Source organism: Garra rufa, chromosome 1, assembly GCF_049309525.1.
Source record: "Garra rufa chromosome 1, GarRuf1.0, whole genome shotgun sequence".
NCBI classification, from domain to species: Eukaryota; Metazoa; Chordata; class Actinopteri; order Cypriniformes; family Cyprinidae; genus Garra; species Garra rufa.
In genome coordinates this window covers 67,005,757-67,024,838 of record NC_133361.1, presented here as the reverse complement: position 1 = coordinate 67,024,838, position 19,082 = coordinate 67,005,757, and the positions used below count along the sequence as shown (strand labels likewise).

The window sequence follows — 19,082 nt, the reverse complement described above, 5'->3', positions numbered from 1 at the left end:
AGTATAAGGGAAATGGAATGATTCAGTTACAAATCTTAAATTAAATAGTTTCATTAAATTCTCAAACTTACTGAAAACTGATAAACCTGCAATATTTTCACTGTTTCACACCACTATTGAAAAAATTAATTAAAAATTCATTATGATTTTATCTTTGGAATGGTCAGCAAAAAAAATAAATATTAAAAAAAATATTATCTTGACCCCTGGACACTCTATATAGTTCTGATAATAAACATTAGAAGTGAATAAATAAGTAAAATCAAAACATACATCAAACGGTCCATGATTCCATACCAGAAATGACAGATATACAGCACATTTATTTCAATGCTCCAAACTGCCAGTAATCAGTTTGATCCTTTGTGCATCTGGGAAGAAAAAAAGAAAAAGTAAGATTTGGAAAAGTTTTCAAAAAGGACCATTTTAATTTCTTAACCTTTTCTTTAGACATGCTTAAATTTTTATTAAAACTGTCTTTTTGTCTTCTGTTTTGTCTGGAATCTAAAACCAGTTAAAGGGTTACTCCACCCCAAAATGAAAATGTTGTGATTAATCACTTACCCTCATCTCATTCCAAACCCATAAAAGCTTAGTTCCCCCTCAGTCGAGTCACTCCGACGTTACATGGGAACTGCCCGAGAGTCCAATCACCTCTGAGTCTTATACAACAGGCCAATGAAAATTGGCGAGTGGAATTTGCATACCAAGCCACTCCCCCGTACATATGGGTATATAAGATGGTGGCTGCAACACACTCATCAGATTCATGCTTTCAGAGCCTCTCACACGAGCCGCTGTTGTTCTTTAAGAAAGACAAGACTTCGCTGAGTTCTTCAGAGTTTCTCTCTCTCTCTGCTGGTGCGCTGCCAAATTACTAAAAGAACTATAAGAGACTGTTTGGCAGCCACCAGCGATCCTCCCGCGGGCTGCCGTTCTAACGGCATCAAGCTGCCTGCATTCCAGCGAGCAAGCCCCGTCGAGTGCACAGCCGCCCCGCGGCTTCTCCCTGGGCAGACCGGGAGCTAAAAGAGTTAATTTCTCACGGCCGATTCAGACGTTCTTTTCATAATGCATTTTCGGCCGTGCGCTTCAGGATGTGGTGGTTTCCTCTCCTCTGCGGACGGACATGATCTCTGCCTCACATGTTTAGGTTTTGAGCATGCTGAGGCGGCGATCATGGATGGTTCATGCCCGCACTGCGAGTGCATGACCATGGCCACGCTGAGGTCCCGGCGCTCGTTCGCGAGCCGGCTCCCCCCCGCCTTCCTCCCGTGTCAAGTCGTTAAGCCGTCAATGCTTTTCGGCCACCGCAGCGAGATGCGGGGGGGACCTAAGAGTCACCGTGCGGAATGCACCGCCTGCTGAGAAAGCCCTGCGGTCTTCTGCACCACAGCGTGACCCCGTCGAGTTCCCGCAGCAGTACGCTTCCCTGCCTAGCGGGCTGAGCGTCTCCTTCGGTGCTCCTGCAGATGATGAGATGTCAACCGCAGCATCAGAGGGAGAGTCGGTGGGCGAGGCGGACGCCTCGGCGGCGCGACCCCCTCCCGAGGAGGGGGTCTCGGCTATGCTCCTCCGGGCCTCCAGGGGGATCGGTCTTGAGGTGCCTCCAGCGCCTCCGGCCGATCCCTCTATGCTTGATGATTGGTTTTTAGGGAGGGCTCCCGCGGCAGTCCCATTTTTCCCGGAGGTGCACGAGGAGGGCCCCCTGGCGGGCCCCCTTTTCATCTCGGGTGCGCCCCAGCTCCTCTCCCCTCGCCACCCTCGATGGCGGGGCGGCCAGGGGGTACGTGGCCATCCCCCAGGTTGAGCGCGCTGTGGCGGTGCATCTTTGCCCAGGTGGCGCTTCCACCTGGCGGGCTGCGTTTATCACGCTGCTGGGCAGGCCGCTACCGCCTTGCACGCCATGGCCACTCTCCAGGTCTACCAGGCTCAGGCGTTAAAAGAACTGCACGAGGGTGGTCCTGACCAGGGAGTTTTGGAAGAACTACCACGAAGGTCACGGCGCGGTCCCTTGGTCAGGTGATGTCCACGGCTGTGGTCCAGGAGCAACACCTGTGGCTCACTCTGGCTCAGATGGCAGACGCCGACAAGGCTCGCTTTCTTGACGCTCCCATCTCCCAGAGTGGCCTCTTCGGCGACACTGTCGAGGACTTTGCCCAGCAGTTCTCAGCAGTCCAGAAGCAGACGGAGGCCATCAAGCACATCCTGCCCCGCCGTGAATCTTCCATCCCGCCGCCAGTTGCCCAACCTCCGCCTGCCCGTCGCCAAGGGCGCCCCCCCGCGGCCTCCAAAGAAAAACCCAAACCTGCTCCGTCCCCCGCCGAGCTTCATGAGGCCAGGCTGGCTCGACGTCGAGCTAGCCGTGGGAGAGGTGCGCCGCCCGCCTCTCAGGGACCGGCTAAGAACACACGCAAGAGATCTGCTAAACGTCCCTGACGCGGGCAACTCAGAGGTGGAGAAGATGGCTCTTCAGGCGACGACAACATCTACGTCTTCCCTCCCGGTGGAGGGCCGGGAGTTGCTGTGCACCCTGACGCTGCCGCCGGCCCACAGGTCGGCGGTACCCAAAACCTCACAAAAAGAGCCAATTTTTTCACCTTTGGGTCCTCGGCCCCGTGTTCCCGTCTCGAGCGGCACATGTCTGCCCTCTCGATACCGGACTCGGAGCTGTCTGTCGCCAGCGCAGGAACCAGGGAAGAAGGTAAGCGCTGCCTTGAGCAGACCAGGACGTTTTTCCTTCTGGGTGCAGTCCCCTTCCCGTTACTCCCCTAGGCTGCCCCACCACGGTCACGTCGGTCAACGTTCCCTTGATTCCCCTGGCGAAGCGGCTGGGAGCCTGGCTTCAGCTTCCCAGCCCCTCGCAGTGGTTGATACGGACGGTACGTCTCGGCTATGCGATTCAATTCGCCAGGCGTCCGCCCAGGTACAGAGGCGTTCTCTACACTACTGTCCATTCGGACACACATGCCGCTGTTCTGCGTGCGGAGGTCGCGGTCCTACTGGCGAAGGACGCGATCGAGCCAGTCCCTCCAGCTGAGATGAAGTCAGGGTTCTACAGTCACTACTTCATCGTGCCCAAAAAGAGTGGTGGGTTAAGAACCATCCTGGACCTCAGAGTCCTGAATCGGTCCCTTCTCAGGCTGCCGTTCAAGATGCTGACGACAAGACGCATGCTGACTTGCATCCATCCCCAGAATTGCTCGCAGCCATCGACCTGAAGGACGCCTACTTTCACGTCTCGATTCTACCTCGCCACAGGCCCTTTCTTCGGTTTGCGTTCGAGGGTCGAGCGTATCAGTACAAGGTGCTCAAGAAATTTCACAAGAAATACAAGATGCAAGGGTAAATACACAGCTTTTAGTAGTTATTGTAATTAGAGCATAATTGCAGAGACCACTAATGAAATCAATTAGTTTTTAATTAGTTTAGCTATAAATTTGGGCCATGAGCATGCCATGTTGTCACTTGAATTTCCATTCTTGCTGGCGTTGTCATAAAATCTGAACTATGGATCAAAAATTGTTTGAAGAAATTTTCAATTATAAAACTCAAGGAATTTACCCGTTTGGCATTAAGAAAGAGCAAAAATATGTCATTCGCAGACGTTCTTCCAAGTTGATAAGCAAACTACTCTAAGTGATACTCATATACTGACACGAAGAACTGATACAAAGTTAATACTTGTCTTGAACTAAATTGACTTTCCAGCGGTTACAATGGTACAAATTACCATTCCTTTAATCTTGTAGAGCAATGATGAGAAAAAAAGGAATTCCAGTTTCACATTGGGTGTGTGAAAGTCAGACTCACCCACTGCAGAAGGATGCTACATCGTGTGGTGTGTTTGCTTTGAAGGTGTGTGACAGCACATATGAAATGTTCATTCAAATAGGATTTGTTTTCATTTTTTCATTTAACCTTTGCTTTATAGTATAGCCCCCCCCCCCCAAGTTTGCAGAAAATATTCTGTATTGTTATTGTATTATTGTTGTATTTAACCATGACAGTTATTGTCATGCCTTTTTGATGTGTGCATCACTTTCATTAGTGCTTTGAAAATCAACAAGTCACACCCTGTCCATACTGTACCTTACAGATGACCTAAGTAACCTGTGTCACTTTTGTGGGGAGGCAGAAACATTTGTTGACTCGGATGCTGATGATCTCTAGGTAACCTTTTCATTTCTATTTAAACTGGTGTGGAATATTAGGGTGTACTCACACTAGGCAGTTTGAACCGTGCCCGAGTGCGTTTGACCACCAAAGCGCGGTTCGTTTGACTAGTGTGAGTGCTCCGAACCGTGCCCGGGCGCGGCTCGTTTAGCCGGCCCTGGCCCGCTTGGAAGAGGTGGGCCAGAGCATGGTTCAGTTGGACTCGGGCGCGGTTCGCATGCAGTGTGAGCGCTAACCGTGCCGGAGCACGGAACAGGACGCGTGATGTCGCATTTTTGCAAGGTAATCAGCGTTTTTATAGTCCATAATCAAAGCTGCAAAGTCCTTGCTGCACTTCAGCTGGTACCTTGCAAACTTCCCCATAAAAACAGCACGATTGCGCGAAAAATTTTGTGCCAGAAAGGCGATAGACATGTTTAACAATAGGCTGTGGACCACCGCGGAACAAACGACGCAAAATTACTATCCACAAATTAAAAAGAGCGATGGACTAAATTGCGTTCAGCGAGAGCGCGCTCTTCCTGTTTATCCTGAAACCGTCAAACCATAATGACGTAAGCGTGCTCTGGCACGAATGCTGAAACCCTATGTGAGTGCAGGCCAGTGGGGGAGTGGGGAGGGGGGACAATCGTACTCGGGCCCGGTTCATGGCAACCGTGCCTAGTGTGAGTACACCCTTAATGAATAGACTATAAGATTTGCTGACAATGTTGCTAATTTTTAAAATGTATCTTTTATTTTATAGATTTCCTGTGATGACTGTGGGCGATGGTTCCATATGGACAGTGTTAATAATCCACCCACAGAAGAAGAATACAAATGCTTTTCTTGCAATAAAACAAACTGAATTAAGTCACTGTTGTTTGTGGTCTTATTTTACTTATTTTTGTAAATTCTTACACCTGCTGCAAAATTGTTTTTGGTTTCACTTAAATTAAGTGACATTTAAAAAATCCGTGACACATACCGTTTCAAATAGGCCTGCGCTAGAAAGCATCATACGCTTAAATCGGTTGTAAGTTGGAAAAACCTAGCTTCTCAGATCTATTTTTAAGTCTCGGAGAAAAGACGGTACTTTTTGATCCCTTTTGCTTCCCGTACATCCAGTTGTGCTTCATGAGTACGTTAGTTCTGACAATACGTATGGTAACACGGCAACTACGCAAGACTACATGGTATGAATCAGTGGTGTAGTCTACGTGATACGCAGGTATACGGCGTATACCCACTAGAAAAGGTCAAGGAATTGCGTATACCCACTTAAAAAGGCGCGAGGATATGTAACATGGTATTGTGACAATTTTCACACATTCATAAATTAACCACGTCTGTCTTGCGAGGCGTATTGTTTGACTTGAAGCGGCGATGTGTAGACCAATCAGCTGCTTCAGGCTTCTGTAGCCTGCTGTGACCTGGATCTGACGTCACCTATTATGCTTGGTGGTCATTCTCGGCTCGAGTTTGAAATCAAGTTATGCAAACCAGCAAATGAGATATGAATTATGAAACGAAAACAAGCCTGTCCTTGAAGCTACTGCCGCTTCGTGTGATACTGCAGCTGCACGCAATTGACACTTTTCACACGCTCTTACGCCACACATCCATTTTCTCACGCAGTCAAAAGCACCCTCAGTTAAAACTGTAATAAGATATTGCCTTAAAAAATTTGGTAAATGCTCCAGGGCGTATTTGTGGTTGTATTCTGGAAATCGCCAAAAGACAACGTGTTTTATTTTCGTAGCGCTGAGCAATGTAGCCAATCACAGGCATATCTGTTGATCTTGAACGCCTGTGATTGGCCATTACGTTCTAAATTCACTCACCTCTAAATGCCAGATTTTTTCCCTTGCCAGTCCTCTCACTGTGGTTCATTGAATATAAAGAGACTTTTGCGATTAACTGAAGTGACTCGTTTTTAGTGATTATCAAGGAAGGGCTATTGCACACTCCTAAATAATCCGTTCAGAATCTGAATAAAAGTGTTTTCTGTCCTACGCAAAGTTTTGGGAGTGATTTCATGTCAAAATATTTTATTAAATACGGTTGCAATTATTTATAAAAGTGACTAAATCTTGCAATTTTTTTCACTGTACATTGCTATTCTTGTTGAGGTAAAAAAAAAATAGTTTTGCATGCAGTAGTTTTGTTTTTTGTTTTTTACATCGTTTTATGATAAAAATGTTTTAAAATGAAATGAAATCATCATAAATGTATTTTTCACATATTTCACAATATTTCACAATACTGAAGTCAGACCATTCGGTTTTTGCTTCAAATAAAATCAAATTTAAATAAAAAAAACTGCTCATGCTACATGTGTGTAGCATTTTTGTATCATGATTAAAATGCAGTGTTTAGTTCTAGTTTTCAATTTATTATGAAATTTATTGTTTCATAGCCAGGAAAAAAATATATTTATGGCTGGTAAATTTCCTCAAATCACCACAAAAATTTGTTTGTATAATGATTAAAATGGCATGTGTAGAAGTTAAAGACAAAAGTGTAATTTCCCTACTATAGAGTAAGGTAAAATAAGATACCTGTTATTTTACAGAATTGTTTTCCAGTATTACTGTTAATATAATAATATTATCATTATATTCTAATTTGTTTGTAAATATACCAGTATGAGAGTAATTTAGACTGAGACACCATATCACAACTAAAAAGAGGATTGAGTCTCCTTTAAACCTCAAGAACAAGTCAATTCAATAGTCTTTTTCTTTGTTTAGTTTGCACACTGAAATTGTATTGATCTTAATTTGTGAATTCTCAAAGTGCACTAAATAGATGAATTTAACTGTAAAATGTACAAAATTTTCTTACGGGGGAGCATGCCCCCGGACCCCCCTAGGGCAACTGCTGTTTTACTTTATTGTTAATAATAGTTCCAACTTGCACCCCTAAATGTAATGAAATGAAAATTGACAGCTCATAAAATTTGCTAAAAATAAATCAACATGTTGATAACAACAAGCAGTGTTTCAGAATGCTCTCAATTACATATAGATGCATCCTGTTAATGAGTGTGATGGCATTTGGGGTGTTGCTCTGGGATGGGCAGTGTTGGGCACATACCTTTAAAAAAGTAATTAGTTACAGTTACTAGTTACTTCTCACAAATAGTAACTGAGTTAGTAACTGAGTTACATCATTATAAAAGTAACTAATTACCAGGCAAAGTAACTATTGCGTTACTTAAAAAAATATAATTTAATATAACTGTAAAATAAATATAAAACATTGTACACTAGTCTACACTATATTAATGTTGTTTTGGGACAACGTGAGAGACAACTATCAAATTCAACATATTATTATATATATTATCATTACTATAGTGGAACTATAAAGCACAATAGATGATTTAGAACTTTAAATATCGTTATCAACTGCGTTCTTAGCCACTAATTTTGTGGCGGCACGTGACGAGGTGCTTCTATAGATTTGTATTACTTGTCACCGACGCAGAGAGACTCTTTTTAACTGGGCATAAATTGCACGTTACTTAAATAATTTTGCCTTTCACCTCGGGGAGGGAAAATAGTGCTTATACTTCCAGTTTGCAAAAGCTACCTTTGAACTTGTTGGACTTACCATCGTTCTGATGTTGTGGAATATGTGTGTGTGCGACTAACCGTGCGCGCGCTTGTGTGTGAACACTCGTACTACTCTGCCTCTGATTGGCAAACAATGGAAATTAACTCAATCTAAGCCAATCATCGCGTTCTCAGTTACACCACGTTAACAAACACACCAATCATCATCACTGGTTATATGTCCCGCCCCGGCCCCAAACAAACACACACACACACCCCAGAGAAATCGAGGCCGTGGCTGAGAGATGCTGCTTGCAGGAAAACCGCTTCAGTGTTCTCAGTTATAGTAACGTGAATTTTTTTTGTCAGTAACGGTAACGGCGTTGTAACGGGGGAAACAGTAATTCGTTTGATTACCCGTTACTGAAAAAAGTATCGCCGTTAGTAACGCCGTTTATTTATAGCGCCGTTATTCCCATCACTGGGGATGGGTGAATATGGGGCTGGGAGGGAAAAATCACAGTATACTCACTACAAAAAACTAGACTACACCACTGGTATGAATACGTAAAGGGGAACAGACATTCCGAGGGGAACAGAATCGACTGCTACACCGGCCAGGTAAGAATTTTCCTTAAATATATTACAATTTCGGTTTGTTTTTCTACCAACCTCTACCAGATACAATAGTGAGAGTGCTGTTTGAATATTTGTGTTTCAACACTGTGACAGCACAAGCAGACTGATCGCGATTTTGACGTTCTATCCTGAAAAAAATCAAAAAAAATTTTAATGCAATAAATATTTTTACAAATTTCTTATTCGTGCTATCGACCTATTTTGAATTTCTCTCAGCTCCTTCTTTGACTGATATATAGGGGAAACCTTGCATTGTTTGATTTTCTCATTTTTATGTAATAAGTTTAATATATGTGACCCTGGACCTCAAAACCAGTTTTAAGTTGCTGGGGTATATTTGTAGCAATAGCCAAAAATAAGTTGTATAGGTAAAAATGATCGATTTTTCTTTTATGTCAAAAATCATTAGGATATGAAGTAAAGATCATGTTCCATGAAGATATTTTCTAATTTTCCTACCATAAATGTATCAAAACTTAATTTGGGATTAGTAATATGCATTGCTAAAAACTTCATTTGAACAACTTTTTCTCAGTATTTAGATTTTTTTGCTCCTTCAGATTCCAGATTTTCAAATGGTTATATCTCAGACCAATATTTTCCTGTCCTAACAAACCTTACATCAATGGAAAGCTTATTTATTCAGCCTTTAGATGATGTATAAATCTCAATTTCGAAAAATTGACACTTATGACTGGTTTTGTGGACCAGGACCATATTTGATTATTTTATTTAATATATTAGCTTAATATAACGTTAATACTTAACACCATAAGTCAGTGTGTCACAAAACGAATTTGCTTAACCTAATAACAGTGTTTTTCACCATTTTTTCCTTTTTGTAGACCCATCAGAAGGACATTTCACAGCTTTGCTCACATCAGGACTGAAAGACTGGCTGAACCAGTGTCTGGGGTTTCAAGAGATGGCAGCTACCAGAGTGGACTCTTTAATGTGAAGATGCCAGATGTGTGATGGTAATTTACATTTTAAGATTAATTTATTTTTATTTTATTTATTTATTTATTGACAAAAGCAAGTTTTTCATTCAATACGCATCTACCAAGTGAATGCTGTTTTTAATGTTTCATAACTTTCATAAAATAACTACATTCACATGACAATTATTTGTAACCTATCCATGTTTTTTTGTGCAAATATGTTCCTGACAAACTTTTAGGTCGGCTGTTTTGCTGTTGGAGGAGCATCAATTGAGGCACGTGTTAGGATGCTGTGTTGTACTCTAACCAGTGAGCTGGCTTCTCAGATAAACTGGGCAGTAGGAGACTGAAAGGTCAGCCTGAACAAAAAAACTCAATTTACAGACACCAGGCTCCAAGATGTGCATGATAAGTCAGGGTCCACATGGGTCCTTTTGTCCTAAATTCAGTTTGATCAAATTGAAAAATCCATTAAAAGTCTTAAATATCTTAAATCTAATGAGAAAAGCCTTAATTATGTTTTCAATAGATCTTAACTTAGATCATAAATAAAAAAATATATATATATTTTAAGTGCACTCATCTGCCATATTAAATTCTAATTACAATTTGCACTTAATTTTGTAGTACATTAAGTCACATTTCCAAATATTTAGGACCCACCTTCTTTCAGTTACACACTACTAATCAAATGTTTTACACCATTGTGCAGTTTTAACATCCTGTTTGTTTTATAATTTAGATGCCTTACAACAAGTGAAAGCTGAGAAAAAGGAGGCCTCAGATATAATTTCTGTGAGAGTGCAACATTGGCTCTAATGTGGCCCTGTATGGCTTGGGGACATTGCCTTATGGTGGAAAGCCCTGAGTTTATCAGACTATCTGTTTAATGAGGAGACATGACATATTTTTTTAATAAGAAAAGTAGCTTCAATCCATGAAAAACTTCAAACTTCAAGACCTGAACAGCATACTGGTAATGTCTCAGTCTGTGGTATGTTAGTGTTTCTAGCTTTGATGGTGAGTTTTAATTTCCATTTACTTCCATTTTGCAGATGCAGGTTGCATTTGTTATATGCTGTCAGTTTTTACAGGCTCTTCTCCTGGCATTTGCTTTATAAATTCAGAATTAACTGTTCCATGTATTAAGGCCACTTTGTCATTAGTTTTATCATATCCTGTATGTACATTGTATTTTAAGCTCTGTCCCCCATTTCACAAGGCTAGTCCCAAACTAAATTCATGTTTAAGCTCTTAACTGAAAATAACTTACTCTGACAGATCTTAAAATGTCATTGCCATTGCTTTGTCTCAGATGCACACCAGTAATGTGTTTTTCCCCTTGGATTTTATAAAAGCTGTTTAAATAGCCTAATTTAACTAAGGTTTAGTCCTGATTTAAGCTAAGTCTGCGGATCAGGGTCTATATTTTTGAAGTTACCACAAAGTTTTTTGTTGTTGGATTTTTTAAATAATAATTTGTTTTACCCGAATTCAATGTTATTTTCTTGTTCAAATAGTGTGGGGCAAAAATAAACACATTTGCATGTAAACTGAAGGATGTTGTTTACTTTGAGTGACTTATTGTTTCAAAACCATATTAATTACAGTCATGCATGTTCTCTGATGGAAAAAAAGTAAAAAGCATGATTGATTTGATAATGTTTCTATGTTAATTCAATGTTAAATAAGTGATTTAATTTAAGTTGAAGAAATGTTGATTTAATGACCATCTTGATCAATTTTTCATCATTGAAACATTATTTCAGGGCACAAAACTGATGAAAAAACAATGTTAAATTTCAACATTGATCCAATGATAATATGATTGATGCATTAGCATTGATTCAGTGTTGATTCAGTGTTGGTCTGCTATCTGGGTACTTGCATTCACACTTTTACAAGAACCAACAAACGTTTGCAATAGTTATAATTCTTCACTCTTTAATGTTCAAACCAAATGTTCAAGCTTTTAACATAATTCTTACACATTGAACTTCTGTCCACAAAAAGGTTGGAAATGTGAAATTAATTTTATAAATATGGATGAAAGCATGTTCCACATCAGGACATTTCAGAAGGACTTGTCTTTTACCTTTTCCGATTCCATTTGAAATACAATGAGGTCTATACACCTGTAATTCTGAAACTGCCTCCCAGTTTTAGCTAAGCCCTTGGGCTATACTAGCACTGTTATCTAACCAATGAGCTACAGGAAACCATTACTGAGCTACTAAGAGCAATTTTTTGTAAGGAACAAATGTTTTACATTTATTTTTTAACTTGGCAAATAATAATTATAAAATGAATCAATTTCTAAAATGAAATAAAAGATATAGGCATATTTTTTTTTATTCCAGTTATTGATACCTTATCATAAACATCATATAGGATTATCTGGATCAGTGATTTTAAACTCAGTACCTGGAGGGCCGCAGCTCTGCACAGTTTAGCTCAAACTCTAATCAAACCCATCTGATTCAGCTAATCAAGATCTCCAGGATTACTAGAAACCCCCAAACAGGTGTGGGTTGGAGCTGGTTTGAGCTAAATTGTGCAGAGCTATGGCCCTCCAGATTACAGCTAGGGCGTGGAGAATAATAATTATTTATTAATTATAAAACAACGTGAAAGGTGTGCACATTGAGAGAAATGTACAGCCACCGACATAACGTTAAGTGTGTCAGCGGCTGTACATTTCCAATTAGCATGTTACATTAACCGCATTACAGTTTTTCTCAATTTGCTAAACCACTAAAACCCATTGGCTGAACAAAGTTCTCAGTTGCCTGACCTCATTTAGCTAATTGCGCAGTCTGTTGTCAATACCTTAAACCAGGGGTTTTCAAACCTGTCCTGGAGCCTCCCCTGCCCTGCACATTTTATATGTCTCCCTTATTAGGCACACCCAATTCAGGTCTTGCAGTCTCTACTAATGAGCTGATGATTTGAATCAGGTGTATTAGATGAGAGAGACAAGCAAAATGTGCAGGGCAGGGGAGGCTCCAGGACAGGTTTGAAAACCCCTGCCTTAAACCATTTCACATGTTAAAACACAATTTTCAGATCACACTTAGACTTTTCAGCAAAACTCTAAACACATTCTCATTCTCAAAACACATTATGCACTCTAATACACATATCATCCATACTGGTAAACACAAGTGGCAACAATCAAATACAATTAGAGAACTAATGTCATTGGTTAAACACAACCACTCAAAATTGATGTTAAATTTTTCAAATGATGTGACAAACAATATAAGCCAGTTCAGGTTGTAACATAACAGAGTGTTGAAGATGGGAAGGAGAACGTCTGAGAATGGATAGAAGAAACAATGTGAGAGGACGAGGATGAGTGCTTATGCGAGGTGGGTGACGAGGAAGAGGAGGAGAAGGAAGAGGAGGAGGAGGAAGAGAGCAAGAAAGAGGAAGAGGAGATGGAAGAGGAAGAGGGCAAGAAAGATTGTATTTGTATAGGTGAGGAATCATGTCAGGGCTGGATACAGCACAGAAGAAGCTTCTTCCCCTGTTGCCTCAGGAAGGACAATATTCCTTGTGATGTCGACAAAGTGCTCTGGCCTTACTCAGCCCAAAGACAAGAGGAAGCACATTGATCACATGTTTACTCCTTTGACTTTCGTCCCTTTTAGTATTGTATTCTGTAGTACAGTGCATTGTAGGCTGTATACTGTACAATGAACAAATTGTATGGGCCTGAACTTTGAGATAAAAATTTTACTTCTCCCTGAGAACTATATGTTTTGAACAATGTGTTTTCTGTTTTTTGTTTTATGGTTCACTGACTGCTTGATAGTGTATATCATTTTGCTCACTTTGTTTATGATTTGAGAGCAGTGCTTGATTTTGAACACAGGTAAAAACTGTTTTGAGGCAAAAAGTTCCATTTTGCAAGAGGAGTAAGAGGTTTTGTAAATGGTGCTTGAAGATGAGGTTTTGTGTTAAGTGGTTTCAGAAAATGGAGCAAGGTTTCAGAAATTGTGTTTTAGCAATTGAGAAAAACTGTAATTGATCTCTAACTTACTTAACTTGAGCAAACGCGTTGATACACATAGTTACATATAGTTATCTGTCTATCTAGCGAACTTGAAGAAAGCGTTCAATAAAACATACCTGAGATCCATCACACTGCTCCGCCATTTCGATCGATCCACCCTGGGGCTCGCACTGATGACGTAACGAGAGGGGACGCGCCTTCGTCGCTTGTACACACCCCAACCTCTTGACCCCTCCCCCACGTCAAATGAGGGACATGAAACGCAAAGGAAAGCCTGCGTAGCAGAGGCACGGATGACTGAAACGCGAATTTAAAGGAGCAGCGCAAAAGGAAATATGTGTTGCAAAGTCAATGCTGATGAAGTTTTAATTTGCAAAACTTTATTTTTTCTCTCAGTGGTTAACTTTTCTTTTGCAATTATTTTTTTTACTTGAAAAATTTTTTTTTCTCAATACTCTATTTTTATTTGCAAAACATATTTTTTTTTTATTTGCCAAACCTTTTTTTTTGGCAAAACATATTTTTTGTTGCAAAACATTCGTTTATTTTGCACATATATATGGCCCTGATTCGACTGCATAGAAGCTGCATCAGAAATGATTTGCACAAACTGTAGATCAGGATCGGCACTTTCCTTTTAAAAACAAAAGGTTATCCTCTGCATCTTCAGCAGCTCAGATGTCGGGAGTAAATGACGACTGCTATGTTCATTATTACATCCAACAATAGAACACATAAATCGCTCAGTCGGAGACATTCTTGTCTGAACCTGAGTCACACAATGGCAGTCGGACTGTTTCAGCTTGGTGAGGGCGGGTCTAAGGTAAGGCGCTCATGTCAATCAACTATCGTGGGAGCGGCCTCTGTCTGTGTATCGTTATGCCAACAAGAAGCTGAGAATGAGCTGATTTTAAAAAGGGGATATTACTTTTAAAGTTTAAAAAAATACCACTGGGTGGATTTTTGATCATTGTAGGATGGTTGTGTACACAAACTACCAACACACATTAGTGTTCAAACAACATGTAAAAGTTAGTTTTGCATCCGATGACCCCTTTAAGAAATCTTATAATCATTTGATAAAGCTTTACTGTAGTTACAATAAATATATTTTATGAAATGCTATATTTTATGTCAGAAATTAATTCTTGTGTCTTGTGAGAATCGAATATATACATGATACCAGAGGTTGCGTTAGACTTCCACATTGCCTGTCATTTTGACGGACAGGGTCGTAAAAATTCCGTCATAATCTATTATTATCCGTCATTTTAATTTTCATATTTTAATTAGAATAACACATTTAATTGCTTTTATTTTTGTTCACATTTTCATTTTTAATCATGAACCTACAAGGCGAGCATACTGCATAGGTTTATGCACTTATTTATGAAGACAACAGATGAATCTCAGGGGATCTTGCTGTTTTCAGTTCACGAATTAACAGTAGTGCGCATAACTAATAAATCACAATAAGCGATTATGCTCTGTGCTTTCTTACTTTCAATATGAAAAAGTCTCAGATTTCAAATTCTGTCTCTTTCATCTGGAAATTCAAGCAATAAAAACCATTTTGGCGCTCTTTAATGTGGCGTGAGACCGCTGTAGTTTATACTGGGTGCTCGCATGCGTGTATCAAAAGATTCCTCCTGACAGTTTCGTTTTTGTTCTGTATCCAGTGCTCTGCTGCCACAATGGAGCGCAGTCGCCACCAACTGGACAGGGGTGGGAATTACATTTATAATTTACAACAGATCACCGTCAGATTTTTCCGTCACTAATTAAAAAAAATCCGTCAGTGACGGACAATTTTCGGTTAATGCGACCTCTGCATGATACAAACATCAATTAAAATCTGATCTCAAGTTGTTTTGTCATTGTTTTTTTTTTTTTTACTTTGTACAAAAACAATAGAGAGAAATTAATGAAATGTTCTTCAGCAATCATGATTGTGACATTTTTACAGTAATAAAACAAATGATTGATGATACACGAAAACCCCCCCACACTCACACACGCACTTATCTTACTGTCTATATGAGGATTTATGACAGATTTATTCTGACTGTTAAGTGACAGAAGTTGAGCTGCAGTATTACAGTTTTTTACAGACGCTAGGACACATTTCTCAATACTTAGGTCACTTTTGCAAAACTCTTCACACAATTCTCCTAACCGACTTTCAGCTTGGCAAAGCAGTTCATTTCACATTCAAAATGCACTTCAACTACCAAAACACTTTATTCAGGTCTCAGATAAACTCATTCTTCCACAACACTAGCAAAGGTTGACAGCCGACAAACACACTTTGTCACCCACAAAACAATGGCCTAAAAAACACTAACAACATGTAGCATTACACAGTGTTTTCTTGTGTAAAACAAGGACACATCTCTGTTTATAATTGCAATATATATTGTTTATAACTGCAATATATGTTACTGGAATGAATCAGAATTCGTCAATATTTTATGTCGATTATTTATTTTTAGTTTTTTGCACTAATTAATTCCGAAATACAAGAATTTGTATACACACCATCCACTGATACAGATACAATAGTAATGCTAATCTACTCGGTCTTCTCCATTTGGTCACAGGTTCTCATCCACATCACATCTTACGTCATCAAGGGCAATACACCTAGGAAAGAATCTTCTGGCATGCTTGATCCATCCCTGGCAATCTTCTGCTGATATGTCCAGGCATCAAGCATTCATTGCATCCAGGAGGGAAATTTGATCATGTGGATTATGGTCGTAAACCTACCACCAAGTAAAAAATAAGGTATAAAGTCGGCAACACCTAAGCTCCAAAAATATTTATTTTTAAAACAACTTTCGCATAGCGTGTGACGTTTCGAGCACACAGGCTCTTCATCTGACAAATTGACTACTAATGTGCAACCCTTTATATCTCCAGGTGATCAAAATCACGTCCAAACACCATTTTACTGACTAATACATCAACAACTACATTAAATCTACACCCAAAAATATATAAAACTATGCAAAAAACAACAATATCGTTATTAATGTACACTTCAAAAAAACACTTTTCTTGATTTTGTACCTGCAAGTATACATCAAAATAAACCTTCCACCGCCATGAGGAAAAGAATTCCTCTATGGGGGTTGAGGAATGGAGAGTAAGGTGGGAGGAAAAGTGACTCCATTCTGGGATGGGCCGCAAACCACTCGGTGACTCCACGGGAGTGGTGAAATGCCACATTGTCCCATACAAGTATAAATGTTGGCTGATTCCTTCTCTCCGCATCCCTTTTCTCACCTAGCACAACCCTTCCATAGAGATCATGCAGGAATGCAAGGAGCCGTTCAGTGTTGTATCGCCCAATTAGTGGTCTGTGTAACAGCAGTCCATCAGTGGATATTGCTACACACATTGTGATGTTGGCACCCCTCTGGCCCGGGACATTCACTGTGGCTCTCTTCCCAATCACATTCCTCCCTCGTCGCCGTGTTTTGGCCAAGTTGAAACCTGCCTCATCCACAAAGATGAAAATGTGGTGTGTTTACCTGCCTTCAATCTCCATGACTCTCTAAAATAAATCCACAAGGCAACATAAGCTGTTACAGTAGTACATTTGTAAAAATTGTCTTTGTGTGTGTTTGGTTTTGTTCAAAAACAGTTCTGTATTTTATTCTGATCTTACCTGGACATATTGGTTCCTGAGTTGCTTGACATGTTCCTCTCTCATCCTGACCTGATGTTTTTTCAGGACTCTAGAAATTGTTGTTATGCTTACACTGTGAATATTTGCAAAAGTAACGTTTTCTGCCAAGACTCTGTGTCTAATCTCAGTGAGTTTTATCCAATTGTTTCTGATGACCATATCAACAATGGTAGTTTCCTGCACATCAGTGAACATCCTTCCTCTCCCTCCTGTGTGGGGTAACCGTTGAGTCCTAAGCAGAAATGAAGAAACAATTACACAAAAGTTTAATTACTTCTGAAATGAGCAACTGAGTCAAATGCCCTTGCAGAATACAAGTTACCTGTTGGTTTGCCGGAAAACTCTAACAATAGATGCCACTGTAGTGCGTTGCAGATTTGGCTGCACTCTCTGACCAGCCTCTCTCATTGAGAGACCATGATTTACTACATGATCAATTACAGTAGCTCTGATCTCATCTGAGACTACATCTCTTGATCTTCCTCTTATTCTTCTTCCACCACGCATACATCTTCCTCGCCCCCCTCCCAGCCACTCTTCTTCCTCTTTCAGCCACTTCTCTATTTCTGGCTGGGTCCATGTTTACATCACAATACAAACCTATTCAGCAGTTGTCTCCTTTTGTAATGAAATTGAAAGAGTAACACCTGTGTAGATGTTCATCTACAATGAGAATCAGCTGTGGCTGGTTAAACTGCATTTTTAGATTTGAAATATGTTTCAATAAAATATTGCTGTTGAATTTTGCTGTCTTATTCAGTTTTGCATTGTTATTGTTTTGAACATAAGTTTAACAGTTTTGAAAACAGTATGTAAGCATGTGGAAAATGTCCTGTACGAACAAAGATTTTTGGCAGTTGTGTCTGAGTGAGAAAAGAATTCATGAAATTTGAGAGATGTAGTCATTGAATGCATTTTGTGCCAAAACAATGATAATTGATCCTCAGTTTAGCCTACATAGACTTCTGTTGTGCTCACTGTGTGAAGAGTTTTGCAAAAGTGACCTAAGTATTGAGAAATGTGTCCTAGCATCTGTAAAAAACTGTAATGTCATGAAGAGACTCTATAACATCATGCAGCTCAAAGCATTATGGGTAGAATCTCTCGTCATTGTGTTCTGATTCATCAACACAGTTTTACTGATGATCCAGACCAAACTCCAAACCCAGGATAGAGCATCTGTGTGAATGTGGTCTGGACTGTGTGGATGAGGCTCATTGTGTCAGAGATGCTGTAGAAGGACAGAGTTCCTGCACTCTCATCCACATACGCTCCTACTCTACTGATAAACCCATTCACTCTTGTTCTGCTGATGATGGGCTTCACAGGGAGATCAGTCACTATGTCATTGTGTATGAATGTGTATCTGGAGCGAGAGCAGATCAAACTCCAGGACTGATCATTACGTCCAAACCAACACTCAAGACCTGATCCCTTCCTGCCGATGCTCTTATATGACACTGATAGAAACACACCATTATCTCCACTCCACTCAATCTCCCAGTAACAGCGTCCACACACACTCTCTCTACACAACACCTGAGGATACACATAAAATCTGTCTGGATGATCAGGATATGACTGTTTCTTGTCCACATGTGTCACCCTTCTGTTCTCCTGAGACAGACTGAGTTCAGTGTTTGCTGTGTTTGGATCCAGTGTGAGAAAACAGGCATCTGAACACAAGAATAGAGACATTTACAACAACAACAACAACAACAACAATCACTACAGCTGTGTGTGTGTGTGTGTGTGTGTGTGTGTAGACGTACATTTCTTCAGTCCTGCTGTAATCCTGGATTCTCCTCCATGATCCACACTACAAAACAGAGACACATTCAATCAGTCAACAAACAAACCTTTTCTTCCGTGTCCCTAGCATGGATTTGTGTGCCCTCTCTCCACAGTAATAAAAAGCGCCGCTAGTCCTTTTTTTTTCAATTCGGACGGCCGGCACCACCAGATGTGAGCCAGTAGGGCGCCGTGATCGTATAGTGGAGAGTACTCTGCGTTGTGGCTGCAGCAACCCCGGTTCGAATCCGGGTCACGGCAGGCTTTTTGTTCACTGAGCTCCT

At 40.5% G+C, this 19,082-nt stretch overlaps 1 protein-coding gene across 1 annotated transcript; it reads left to right on the top strand.

Annotated features, from left to right (window-relative positions):
- The first annotated feature begins 1,906 nt into the window (after window positions 1–1,906).
- Window positions 1,907–10,853, top strand: LOC141318930 (uncharacterized). Its single transcript, XM_073833224.1, has 6 exons — window positions 1,907–1,998; window positions 2,047–3,858; window positions 4,100–4,173; window positions 4,922–9,331; window positions 9,535–9,648; window positions 10,038–10,853. The coding sequence occupies exons 1-2, from the start codon at window positions 1,907–1,909 to the stop codon at window positions 3,038–3,040; spliced, it is 1,086 nt and encodes a 361-aa protein (XP_073689325.1). The 3' UTR covers window positions 3,041–3,858; window positions 4,100–4,173; window positions 4,922–9,331; window positions 9,535–9,648; window positions 10,038–10,853.
- The last annotated feature ends 8,229 nt before the right edge of the window (window positions 10,854–19,082 follow it).

Coding starts and splice junctions, on each gene's coding strand:
- LOC141318930 (XM_073833224.1), top strand. CDS start 1,907: ATGGCCACTCTCCAGGTCTACCAGGCTCAGGCGTTAAAAGAACTGCAC. Junction 1,999..2,046: donor TTGGAAGAACTACCACGAAG/GTCACGGCGCGG, acceptor GCTGTGGTCCAG/GAGCAACACCTGTGGCTCAC.